Here is a 12,982-nt window from a genome sequence, read left to right as displayed (position 1 = left end):
GAACATGTCTACCTTTGCCTGCTTTTTCTTCACTGTTCCGTCGCCCTCTTCCTCACTCTCTCTCCCGGGACCACAGCTGTCGGCGCTTACCATTTGCCGCCTTCTGCTGCAGACTACTATACGTTATTTCTTATAGGAAGCAGGCACGCAGACAGGAGGGGGGGGATCGGCATGGGGCCCGGCCCCCCCTCCCCCCCCCCCCCCCGAAATCTTCCGTTTTGGTGGAACCACCCCTCTCCCCTCCCCCTCATACAGCATGTCATGCCCCCCCCTCCACCTCGAAACAAAATCGTGGCTACGAGCCTCATAGGAAGGGTCTGTGGTGGTCTGTTTGGTGCATACTGACGAATTTGAGGCATCAAAACGAAAAGAAATGTGTTCCGGACGAGCTGCTTCGTTGATACAGGTTTGACTTCTCTGAAACAGTCTACTGGAGTTAACCGTTCCCTTGTGTTTTCATAGATGATCACAGAAATTATCTCGGCGGCAGACAAATTCTGCACACGACTGCTGCTAGAAGGTGAAAATAAGAGCGCCGTGGAAGTTTCTAAGTAAGTGGGTGGCCTTCCTCTCAAATGCTACATTTCTTGAAGCAAAATAATGACGCAAATATGACATCGACTCTATAAATAAGACGTGTCTCGTTACAAACAGAAAGATCCCAGTGCTGCCTTATTAGAAGGTTTGGGAGAGAAACCGCTGGCCCAAACCTTGCCGGAAATGTTTCGTAAGAATAAAAAAAAAAATACTTTGTCATAAAACAATTTGCATTCAAATAAATCTAAGCGAAATAAAAATAGGATATGATTATATTAATCTGTATTATAAAGTATATATCAGGGGTTACCTAATCTTTTTTTTTTTTCTTGCTTCGAATACTATCTATGAACATTGGAAGATATACGGCAAGAACTATAGAGCCTCATCTACACTCTTCGTTCATTCAGTATGAGTACTGCCTAGTATTATTAGAGCAGCAGTAACAGTGAGACATAACTGTAGACACTCTTTGCAATAATCGAGCTATTGTACGCCCCGTAGGCAGTACAAAGAGAACGGCCGCCCAGATTGGCGCTCTTTTCTTCGAGCTCCATCAATGAAACGTTTCTCACTTGTAGGTCGTTAGAAAGAGCCGACGAAAGGGTCGCTGGGTTTTTGAGAGCGCAGCTCTTAGGCCTCATTCACACAGCGGGCATTTCGCCCCGTCCCGGCGAAAGCGCCGTGGGCGCCGTGCCGAAAACGGGACGGTGCGGGGACGGAGGAGCGGCGACGGATCTCCCGGCGGATGCTGGCGGCTGTGTCAGCTGTGTCCCCTTATATTGGGCGGTAGCTTGCGCCACCTAGCTTAGAAATCTTTCTGCACCTTTCAAATTCCGCGTCGAACGTTTCTATTCCGTGAAGCTGCAGAGCAGGTATAACCTATTATTTCGTGCGTAACTTCACGCTTCCCCCGATCTCTACTACCAATCTTGTAATCCCGTATTTGTGGCTGCTTTGTGGCGGCGTCGACCACCAAATGTAGCGGACTATCGGCGTCGATGTGCGCAGCCGCAACTGTTCCTCGGAGCTTGCGTTTAGGTCGCCGATAACGATCTTGCATGTTTCAAAACATCGATTTTATTTGCCTCCACGTTCCGAAACAAAAGCGACAAGACCCACCGCGAGCACGTTTCACATCAATCACTCCTTACGCCGCATTTCGTCCCCGATGATCGACGACTGCATTTTCTTTCTTCGGCTGTTCTTCCTTAAAATCGCATTTACGTCTATCGCGAAGGAACCGATGTGGTCTCACCATTTCGAGCAGCAGCTCAGCGGTAAATCCAAATGTCCGTATGCCCGTTGTTCAAGAGCCGTAAACGTCACACGATGCGCCCGTCGTCTCGCTGGCCTCCCTCGTTCCCGAAACGAGCCAACGAGCTTTGTTGACTTCGTCGACTCGTTAGGGCGGTGAGGGCACAGTACGATCAATTTCCCCTGCCGCGGCCGTGCCCATGCTCACCCAACTTTTAAGAATCCGCCAGATTCAGCGTAAGTTTCCGATTGTGTGATTGGCCGTCCCTCGATGGGGCGCCGGCGTTCTTGGTCTCCCGCCGGTGCCGTCGTTCGTTCGTCCCATTTCGGGTCCGGCGGCCCGAATTCGGACGGCAACCGGTCCTAACACCCTCTCCCCCGGCGAAAAGGACGGCCGGCATTTTCGCCGGGCCGGGCGAAAAAACGTCTGTGTGAATGAGGCCTTAAAGGGGCCCTGCAATGACTTTTTTACTAATTTTTAATTTGCACCGAACCTGAGCGCACTGAACGTAGTAACTTAGTGAAACTTTTCTTTTCTCGAAATTCCCTTTATTTTAAAAGTTATAGGCAACTTAAAATTACAAAAACGAGCAAAAAATAACCTCCCTCATGACGTCCTTGGTTGCTTGAGAGTGGCCGTGGACTAGAGAAGAACTAGTGAGCTCATCGAGCGCTCACGGCTGCCGCCCTCCGTTTCGACGGCGCGAGAGGGCGCCACTAGAGCATGTTCTCGACAGGATGTATGCAGCGGGCACCTAGAGCGGCTCTCATTGCATTTGCTGCGCGATTAAAGACTATTTCGGCATAACACTTCATTGGCCACAAACGACATCTAACACGGGGTAAAGATCAGTTCAGAATGGGAGCTACTTTGCGCTGCCATACCGTGAAACGGCCAAACCGCAAGACAAAGCTTCTCGCCGAAGGCCTTCGGAACGCTCGGAGCCGGTCAGAACCTCCTGCCCATATGACCGCGGCGCGGCTGCGTACATCCGGGACCTTTCCGTGTCGGCGCCTGATCCCACTACTCTTTTCTAGTATGCGCCGCCTTTTTTACCGCTTGGTGGCGGGTATGTCGACGGGTCAATTCTTCTTTTCGTACTTTATGTTGCGGCATTTGTTTCTTTTTTGATCTAAAATACCGAACAAAAATTACTTTTATAAATAATTGAAACGGTTCGCTCCTCTTATATTTTGTATTTCGACTAAAAAGAAGCTTTTAGCGGCTCTGACCAGTAGTAAGCCCAGGACCAAAGACGTCACATTTTGCGCGCTTTCGGTACCGCGGGTCGCCCTCGTCGGTGGAGGAGGTTTCCGCGTCGTCCAGTTAAAATATGACGCATTGATATTTAGTTACTCTCTCCGTGCCCGCTGGCTTGCCCGACCCCTATGAGACGTGGAAACCGCAAAAAAGGTAGACGCTTAAATATGATTGCAGGGCCCCTTTAAGGCCCGACCACACTAGCGTGAACAGCGCCGCCGGGCGGCGCCGCCGGGCGGCACCGCCTTCCGGCGTCCCAACGCGAGGAGTCCACATTGGCCTCCGTTTTGCAGGCGTCACGTGACAGCACTGGATCCCACGGTCGCGCCTCCCGCCGGATTTCCCGCTCTTTCGTCGTCTGCTCTTCGTTAGATTCTTCCGTTCCGCACTCGCTGTCTAGACGGTAGGAGTTCATAATGACCTGGTAATCAGCGTGAATGTGATTATCCTAGACTGCTCGTTGATCTTGCGACGTCGCCGCGCTCTGAAGGGAAGGAGGCGCAGGTTTGGGGTCCGGCCGAGTTGGTTCTACCGAAACACCGAAGGACAGGACAGGTCTCTCGCGCCGCCGGGGTCACTGTGGCCGGGGCTTTGCTGCCCCGGCGGCGCGCCAGAGATGAAGGCTACTCTCGAAAATGTCGCCAAATCAACGCGACATCCGTCACAACAGAGACGACATGCAACAAGTGCCACGGAGAAACTCACTTGTAATTCCGAATTGGTTAGTTTCAAGGAACCGCTCCGTTCGGGAAGGCATCGGGGGGAAATAGGGGGAGCAGACGACACCAAACACGTCCTTCGCTTCGAGACGCGCCGAGGACCGGCTTGAGCGTTGCCATGGCATCGCGACGTCACTCTCTACGCCACCTCCCATTGGCTCCTCTCTTCTGCGGCGTGCGGCGCTGAGCTCTGAACCGCGCAAGGAGCAGTTGGGTGTGCGGCGCCGCACGTCGTGACGTCGAAGCCGAAAACTGGTTTCCGCCGGCAACCGGCAGCGACGACCGTCGCGCCGCAGGCCTCCGAAACGCCAATGTGGTCGTGCCTTTAGGCGCCCGTTTCAGGCTTGAGCGGCGTCGGCGTCGACGTAACCGCGCGGTGCATGATGGGTAAATTTCCCCGCTAAATTTAGCGGAAAATATTCCTTGCTAGATCTAGCGGAAAATTTTTCCCATGAAATTTAACGCAAAATTTTCTCCGCCAAATTTAGCGGAACATATTCCCCGCTAAACCAAGCGGAAAAAGTTCCCCGCTACGTTTAGCGGGGAATGTTTTCCGCTAAATTTAGTGGAAAGATTTTTCCTCAATTTGGTGGGGGAAAGTTTCCGCTAAATTTGGCGGAAATGTTTTTTCCGCTAGATCTAGAGGGGAATTTGTTCCGCTAAATTTAGCGGGGAGTATTTTCCGCTAGATTTAGCGGGGAATTTCGTCCCCGCTAAATTTAGCGGAAATTTTTAAGTATATGGGGGCAAGCACGTGAGGAGGAGGCGCACAACCCATCTCCGTACCTTCTCCTCCTCCTCAAGAGCTGCGCTCTAATTCGGCGTTACAGGGAGTTGTAAACGGCATTTTTTTACATGACGTCACAGTTTTGCCGCTTAATTTAGAGGAGCAAAACTTCGTGAAATGTAGGTGAAAATGTCACGTGGCACAGTGATTTCCAGCTAAATCTGGCGGGGAGCGTTTTATGTTATTCATTCATTTGTTTATTTTCTGTGCTCATGAACAGCTAGACGCCTTGGTAATGATGCACAACAAAATGTTCACAAGTTAGTTACAAAAGTCTTAAAAGCTACGAAATTTGGGTTGAAAACATCAATATACGTTATGTTTAGGGTGCAGCACCATCTACCGTTTACATACATCAGAACCCGCTGCGAAACCTCGGCAATTACGGTTATCAGCGTAAAAATATAGCGCGAATGCGTGAGCCAGTTATAGACTTGTTTTCTTATTTCTACAACTGCACAGTGCGAAAACCCGATACTGCTGTTCATGCAGCGTCGAATACCTAATATATTATCTAGGCGCGTATCTAATACTTTGTTTTAATACATTCCTACTTGTGTTGGTATCGTTTTCTGAAAAGCTACAAAAGAATGGAGACATATTCTGTGTTCATGTACACTGGCTAAGTTTGTCTTGATTTGCATCGATGATGGTACGTTTTTCTTACAGAATGTTCGAAGGGTGCGCGATCAATGCGATGGCAGCGCTCGTATACTCGGTAGACTTGGACCCTCATGAAACTCCCGACCATCCATTGGTAAAATGTGGCAATGAATTTTCCGCAAGCCTCAATGGATGGAAGATGATATTGTTGTGTGAGTTTCAGTTAGACTTTACATGCCACTAAACGATCGCTAATGAAGGGTCGTATGCTCAGATATTGACGAGGCGGGAACTTAACTATAATGCACTCTTAACTTATTCAATTAGCAATATGGTGTCCTCTCACACAGAGAAACTAAATTTAAAAAAAAGAATATTACATTCTAATCCGTATCTTTGCGCTTAATTGAAAAGTGGAATAATATGTCAAGTAGCCGTCATTTGTTTGATATTTTTTCTGGAATAAGAATCTGATACGTTTGACGAAGATTTTAGCATGATATATACAGGCGCCGATTTTTCGACTTGTTCGACCGAATTTTCGATCGTGCATGCCAGTTGACATAATTGTTCCGGCTAGAACAGTTATGCGAAAAACCGACTAAAGTACTAAAGTCAACTTTGTAGTTCACATATGAATAATCGTACATAGGTATATTCACTTGGGTTTTGTTAATAATGGAAATTGTCATGCCTTAAAATGGCTCTTAGAGAGAGGTTAATTTTTGTAACTAACTTCTACTCCCTTCCTTACTTTATTAATATTACCGCATTTGACATCTTTCTACTTTTTTACTACCTCTCCATCAACACCTCAGTTGCAAGTCAGCGCTCTTTCCTTCCTTACCTTATTTTGCGCTGTTTAAATCAAAACCGACTAAAGAATGCATGATCAGAACGTACTATCATATTTGATGTGTTATTGAAAAATGAGGATATTTGCTAAACGTAGTTCACATATACGATTTAAAAAAAAAATACGAAAAATCCTCATTGGTGTACGGTAACTCCGCAATTATGCATCGTTCTTTAAAACATAGTGTGGACATTCTATTTTAGGGCGATATTTGGTTCGTTTCGGCGCTTGTTCCAGCTTTCAGCGATAAAACAAAAAACGACATAGTTTAGTTAGGTGTTCCTAATTTTCCGTTCGATAACGGTTTATCCTGATGCTCTGTCGCGTGTAACACGCACAATAAAATTGAAATAAAGTTAAACCATCACCTTAGTAAGTACCCTCTCGAACAATCACGGAAAAAAAAAAAACTGTTTCACCGTTTATTTTTTTTTATAAGAAACGATTAGTTAATATTCGCGTACAAGCTCGCAGCCAATATATTTCTCTCATTATTCACGTTTACATGCAGCTAGCATGCCAACTGTCTACAAACTTCTCCCAATGAAATTCTCGAGCAACAAGGGTACTGAATACTTCAAAGAATTTACGAGACACATGGCGCAACAACGCTGCGCTTCGAATCAGGTAATATTCGCTATAAGTTTATCCTTATGTTCATTAAAAAAAAAAAGAAAGACATCGCTATGCTCGTTTTAACATTGAATTTGAGGGAAAGGGGGGGGGGGGGCAAAGTGGAGAACTACGCAAAAGATGTGCCAGTCACCTTTTGACTTGCTTGGAATCTCATGACTACGTCCCCTGCATGTACGAGACCCTGTTCAGTGAGAACACGGAGCACAAAGCTCACAATGAAATGTCCAGCCGAGCGCGTCAAGTACAGTCGGTTCAGCTGAGCCGTCAATGAAACAGCTGTGATGCAGGTTTTATGTAAATCTTATCGATCTCGCACTCTTTGTTCTAGAATGCCGATGGAAGTTTTGTTACGTTTTCATAAAAATTTTCATTAGCCAACGAAAAGTGTTTGATTCATGCCAGTCAGGGCCCCTTTGATAATTAACATTGTACGTTGAGTATAATTACTTCGGGATGTTCATTTAGCTTGTGGAAACGTTCCTAGAACAACTCAGTCGGGAAACAGCCATAGAGCCTGCTTCGAAATATTGGCTCTGATCGGTAGTCGAGAACCGAACTGAAGGCGATCGCAACACCGTCATTCCTCACGCAGCGGCCACTCCGGGAACTGCACGGGTATGGCTTTCGAGGTGCAAGCTTGGACTACGGCTCTCGAGGTGCATACTTGGCGGTGTTGGTACAGGTCTAATCGCCATAAAGCGCGCAAGAGCCGGTGGTGTAAGCTCGCAGTGCCATTTCGCGGTAGCTATATATATATATATATATATATATATATATATATATATATATATATATATATATATATATATATATATATATATATATATATATATATATAACTGAGAAGCAAAAAACCCTTAGGTTTTTTCTTCTCAGTTTTATACCCACGCCTTCGGCCTCCCGCCACCATGCCCGTTATATATATATATATATATATATATATACTAGTATCAACTTTCACGTTTTGACTCGTCGCTAGAGGGGGGCGCTGTTATCGCATTTAGTTTGGTCTCGGTTGACGCGAGCGGCCCGGGTTTTAAGGGTTAGTTTTTCAACTGAGTGTTGTAGTGCCTTTGGCCTGTGGGCAGCCCGATATTGCAGCGTGTTGCTAGCAGGTTGCCAGCATGTCAAATGGTCTATGGCCATAACCATCGTGGGGTAGCCAAGTGTAATCCGCCACGGGCCCTGCGCTCCGCTACTGCTCAAAGGCCATCGCAAAAGTATGAGCGTTTGGGTCGCGGGTGATGACAGTTCATAGGGAATTTCAGTGAATAGTTTCGACGCTGACAGTTTCCCCCCAAACGATACACCAACGCTGCTGCGCATGCGCGTGCGAATCTTGCGGGATCAACTTTGAGAAAATGGAGGTGTCGTGAGTCGTTTTTAGGCGACCGATTCGTCCCCGAAGAAGCTGCGGAACCGTTCAGCAGAATTGTAATGATTTGCGGTATCTGACAGTGTGAAACACAAAGAGTCAAAGCCTTTCAGCGTGGTGAATGGAGTAGGACAAGCTTGGGTGAGTGGTGCAAGCCACATCTCTAGGCGGTCCAAACAGGTCGCTGTGGTTTCGTTTCAAAGTGAAAGATTTGTCTACAAGCAATTCGCCGAACTTGCCGCCAGTTTACAAACTTTGAAATAACTGAGGATGAATGTCGTCGCTGACAGGACAGCATGTTCAGTCGCCCCGCGTTCTGTTAAACTTGAATATTTCGAAATTACGCCACCTTAAAATTCAAACAGGTCGGTGTACGCAAAGAATACAATAGAGCTCGTTAGTCTATATGTCATCATACTCACTTCTAAATATTGGAGTATGGACCTCGAGGTGCATGTTTGGTAGTGTTGGACATTGGCTTTGAGATCTCTAGAAGGAAAGTACCTTATTTTAGTTTCAGTTGGTGCGATGCCTGCTGCCTCTGGTTTACTTTATACCCAAAGCAAAACAACAACAACAGTAATAACAAACTACGTAATGACGTTCAAGGCGATATTTCACGAGTTCTTTGCCTTACTTGGAATACGTCGCCAGAAATCTCGGTTCATTGATGGCGGCCCCACTGCCCCGCCGGTCCGATGAGGCCATATGCATGGAAATTTAGGTGGCGAACTTTTTTTCAGGACGGCATACGCAGTTACGTTAGCGAATCATTCGTAGACGAACCCTTTGCTTCCAAACAATACCCCGAATTCTTTATTAAACCGCCTTAAATAAAAATAATTCGTGTGACCGTTTTGAGATGTGCAGCGCACCGCTCGTCCAAGCTCGTCCTCTGTCCGCCATGTTGAAGGTCGTTCCTTCCGCGTTCACTCTAGATTACGCACCGCAAATCGTTGCCATTAGAACGAATCATTCTCAAGTTCCCGGGCAAATATTTCGCGCATGCGCGGGTGCGTCGGCTAGTCGGTCGGGGGAAAACCATTCGCATAAAAACTACACATGAAAACTCCCTAATAAAAGACTACGTGTTGTTGAACCAGTATGCTGTGTCATTTTGCGAGGCGGCTAGCAGCAAGGGAAATCTTACAGGGCGTCAAGGTCCATCAGGACGTTTCGCGTAAACAGAAACACCAGCAGAATAATGTTTGTGCGGATTGCTTTTTAGCGGTTCGACGATGTCCTTCAACTCTGTCTCGATGATCTTGCGCATGGACGGAGCCATGACAACTTCAAAATATCGGGTATGTAGCCTTTTCACAGCTTGTATATGCGCATTTAATACATATACTTGTTACACAGGTACTTACGTCGTTCGCTAGGCTCTTTTCACAAGTACATATGAAGCATAATGCAGACGATGCTCGCGTTGGCGCGTGCTTTCTCAGCACGTGTTTATAGATTAATTCCTTCTGTCATGCGACAGTGACGAGATGGCCACCGCACGCAGAAAGTGGCAGTAGCCGTGGAGTTTAAATTCGGCACTCGGAATTCCCGAAGTTTCCCGTAAGCACGCGTTATCTGACAACCTGCGAGCCCCGGTTCGAAAATGGAGGCCCCGGCATGGCTGCCAACGTTGGGTAGCTCGGTTTCCCTCTCCAAATCGTCAAGTTTTGTGAGGCGAACACTATACTTTGTTTCAGCTTAAGTACAAAGGCAGCCCACGATACGAGCTAATGGGACCAATCACGCAGCTTTAAAAGTGCAAGTCACTGGGCCCTTTGTGTTTATGATGGGTTCGGTGACGATAGAGAACTTACAGAAGCAGGACAAACACCATGATGATGCGCTTTTCAGGCTCTCTGATTGGTCCCATGAGCTCGTAGCGTCGGCTGTGTTTGGACTTGAGGTAAAACGAAGTAGAGAAGCACGAAAAAAAATTAAGTGTAGTTTTTTCAGGTGTTGGGGAAGAAAAAGTAACGAGTGACGTAACTACGTTGCCCGTCACCGGCTAATGTTCTGAAAATGTAATGAGTACGTTGTATACGTTACAGAAAAAAAAGTTACTCGCTACCGGTAATGCGGTTACTTGTAACTCGATACCACCAACACTGGTATAACACCCCCCCTTTCCCCTGATGCCCTCAGAAAAGTGTGGGATAACACCCATTAAATATCATGTTTTCACTCACACCATAATTTAAACGCCGTCGAGCATTCAAGAGCACGAGAGTGCCGAAGAGTGAGCAAAAAAGCTAGAACTACATGGATATTTAAACAATCCGCGCAGCGGTAGCTAGAACTTCATATGCGTCCAAAAATACTTACTGTTTTTTTTTTTCTGTTTTAGAACCGAACATTGAAGACCTTGCAGCGCAATGTATGCAGTTCCTTGTTGCCGGAAGTGACATCGTCGCGCTTACGTTGATGTGGACGGCGTACTCCCTCGCCTCACACCCGGAGTGTCAAGAGAAAGTGCTGCGCGAAATTGACATTGCTGTAAAACAGGTAAAGGCCGCAACGAGCCTGCGGGGTCTGGCAATTGTAGCGCATGAAAAATTATAAGAACGATGAAAATTCTAGCTACACGAACAAAGAGAAACAAAAATTCGTGATTTCGGTTTACATACATGAGCCATGCATGGCGGAAAAGGGAGTCTTCCAGAACTTGTCTTCCAGATTAGATTCCAAAAGCGCCAGAAAACAAGGACAACGGATGGAATAGACGAAACGATGCGCTTTTTTCTGCTGTCCTTGCTTTCTGGCGCTTTTCGAATCTAAGATGTACCAACTTGCCAAACTCCAGATTCTTCTCCAATTTATGTCTTCCAGAGCTTGACAGTATAATGGTGGGGTGAGGATGCGGACATTTTAAAAACCTGGCTTTACCTACATCGAAATATCTAAGAAAAAAACGAAATTGCTTCACGAGGGGGTGCCGATTTCTAACGAAAGTAGGTAGAACCACGGCCAAGCTTGACAGGGGCGTTCCTTACGGATCTTGCTTTCGATTTCAAAGCAATGCAAGTTTTTCTGCCGCGTGGGGATGCGACAACGCCACCCTCCGAGCATTGCCCGAACCACCCTGAACAACAGTTTCGAACACGCGTGATTGAAACTGTGCGCCAACACATATGAAGCAGTTGTAGTGAGCTGATTCAAGCAGACTTGTGCCTGTCTCAAATACTCTACTCAAGATACTGTATTTTTGAATACTTTTTGAAGTATCCTGGTATCTTGCAAATAGCTTCGATGGAGAGTATTTGATACTCTATTTTAATTACAATTCCGGGTATCTTGTACTTGTTATCTTAAATACATTTTTGACATTCCGCCATTTTCCGGGTTTTTCGGTATAAAGTGGCGTGGGCATGGCACGAGCAAACGTGAACGTTCTTTCGAGCAACAAAATCCTGTTGCTAACCCCGGTTAGCCACGGTGACTTTGACTGAGCTCGTGAAAACATCGTTTTTTTGCCAATAGTGACTAATATTTCAGCCCAAAGTTCATACACTGAAGGTTCGCCTTTCGCCTTCCGAAAGGCGCCTTTCGTTTCCATAGAGTTTCCCCTAAAAATAATCCTTAAACAAAAGGTGTGGTTTTGCGGAAGTAGAGATGCTACCCTGAGCGGCAACGCAGACCGGGAAACGGGATACGACAACAATGCAGACTTGAGTGTCAAGAAAATAATAAAGAAGAGAATAAGAAGTCGACTCGCACAAAAAAAGTAGACATTTTTGTTTTCCTTTTTGTATATTTGACCTCGCTAGGGCAAAACGTCGAGATTTTTTTTGTGTGTATGTATTGTCCGTTTGGCGCTTATTTCTCTCGCGAAAACTGTCTGTAAGGGGACATTGGTAAGCAGAAAACAGTACAGGAAACGAACTGCGAGCTGGACGACCTCTCAAAATGCCAACAAAGTGTCCCCTGACGCTGAGTGCGTTTCTGAACACAACCTACTTGAACAAGGTGCGACCACTGCCGTGGCTATTATGTGGGTTCTCTTTTTTATCCCTTCACTCATATCCGTGTCCCAAGTTCGTTTCTAGTGAACTCCCCATATGGACTGTAGTTAAACGATGCGTCTAAGGTGCGCCACAAGACGTAATATTCAGCGATGTCACTATTGTCGAAGCGCTCTGAACCATTCGTCACCCCTACAGTGTAGTGTTGGGCGGTTCGTGGACCGCTATCAGAGCACGACCATCGCATCTCGTGAGGAACTGATTTATTCCAGCCGAACACAGAAGAGGAAAAGAAAGAGGATGTATTGAAGAATAACGTGATAGATCGGACAACACAAAGAAGAAGAGGTGAAAGATAAACACAGTAGGACACAACACACACCTCGGTGTTTACTCAAGGCCTGTGCACATGCCCACAGGCCTTGTGGGCATGTTCGTGTCATCTTTTTAATAGAGCGCGGGTCACAGTCTCACGAAAAATACCAACAATTAGTGAAGTGACGTTAAGTGCCGGGTCTCTCCCGAAAGCAGTCGCCAGAAGATGCGAGCTTGACCCACTTGGGCTTTTGTGCTGAGCTGGGCACCCTGCATGCTGCATTGTTCACGCAGGCCGGAATGGTAACAAAAGAGCCCCTTCCCCTCGCCGGAAAACAGGAATTCCAGCCGAACGCTGACGCTGCGTTCAGTTAAGTCAGCCGAGCGCTGAGCCACTGTATTTGTTGTCCTCATCCATCTAGTTCTAAAGTTTACCACTTCGGGCGCCAAGGTCTGAACTCCTCCCCATAAAGCAACCTCTTTTTTGTTGTCCCGGAAATGTTTCTTAGGGGCGGAGGCTGAGGTGGCTGGGATGTCCCTGATTTCGGGTGCGGAGAGGGGGAGGTCAAAGTGCGCGCGTACATTATACATCTTCTTCGCTTACTTTCGGCACCAGCCACCTGGTAGGCATATCCGGTATGGACGACAAAAAATAATAAAACATTTGAACC

The 12,982-nt window shown here is 46.7% G+C and overlaps 1 protein-coding gene across 1 annotated transcript in view; it reads left to right on the top strand.

Annotated features, from left to right (window-relative positions):
• The window catches only part of LOC8028805 (cytochrome P450 3A41), a 30,568-nt gene that overhangs the window by 9,872 nt on the left and 7,714 nt on the right, over positions 1-12,982 (top strand). Inside the window, exons 6-10 of the mRNA XM_002401693.4 lie at positions 463-551; positions 5,231-5,376; positions 6,532-6,647; positions 9,260-9,335; positions 10,382-10,539. Of these exons, the coding sequence (XP_002401737.3) occupies positions 463-551; positions 5,231-5,376; positions 6,532-6,647; positions 9,260-9,335; positions 10,382-10,539 (585 nt within the window). The remainder of the gene's footprint in view (positions 1-462; positions 552-5,230; positions 5,377-6,531; positions 6,648-9,259; positions 9,336-10,381; positions 10,540-12,982) is intronic.

Source organism: Ixodes scapularis, unplaced genomic scaffold (assembly GCF_016920785.2).
Source record: "Ixodes scapularis isolate PalLabHiFi unplaced genomic scaffold, ASM1692078v2 PGA_scaffold1__304_contigs__length_218370807, whole genome shotgun sequence".
NCBI lineage: Eukaryota > Metazoa > Arthropoda > Arachnida > Ixodida > Ixodidae > Ixodes > Ixodes scapularis.
The sequence above is the reverse complement of the archived record's forward strand: the minus strand, read 5'-3'. Positions and strand labels throughout refer to the sequence as shown.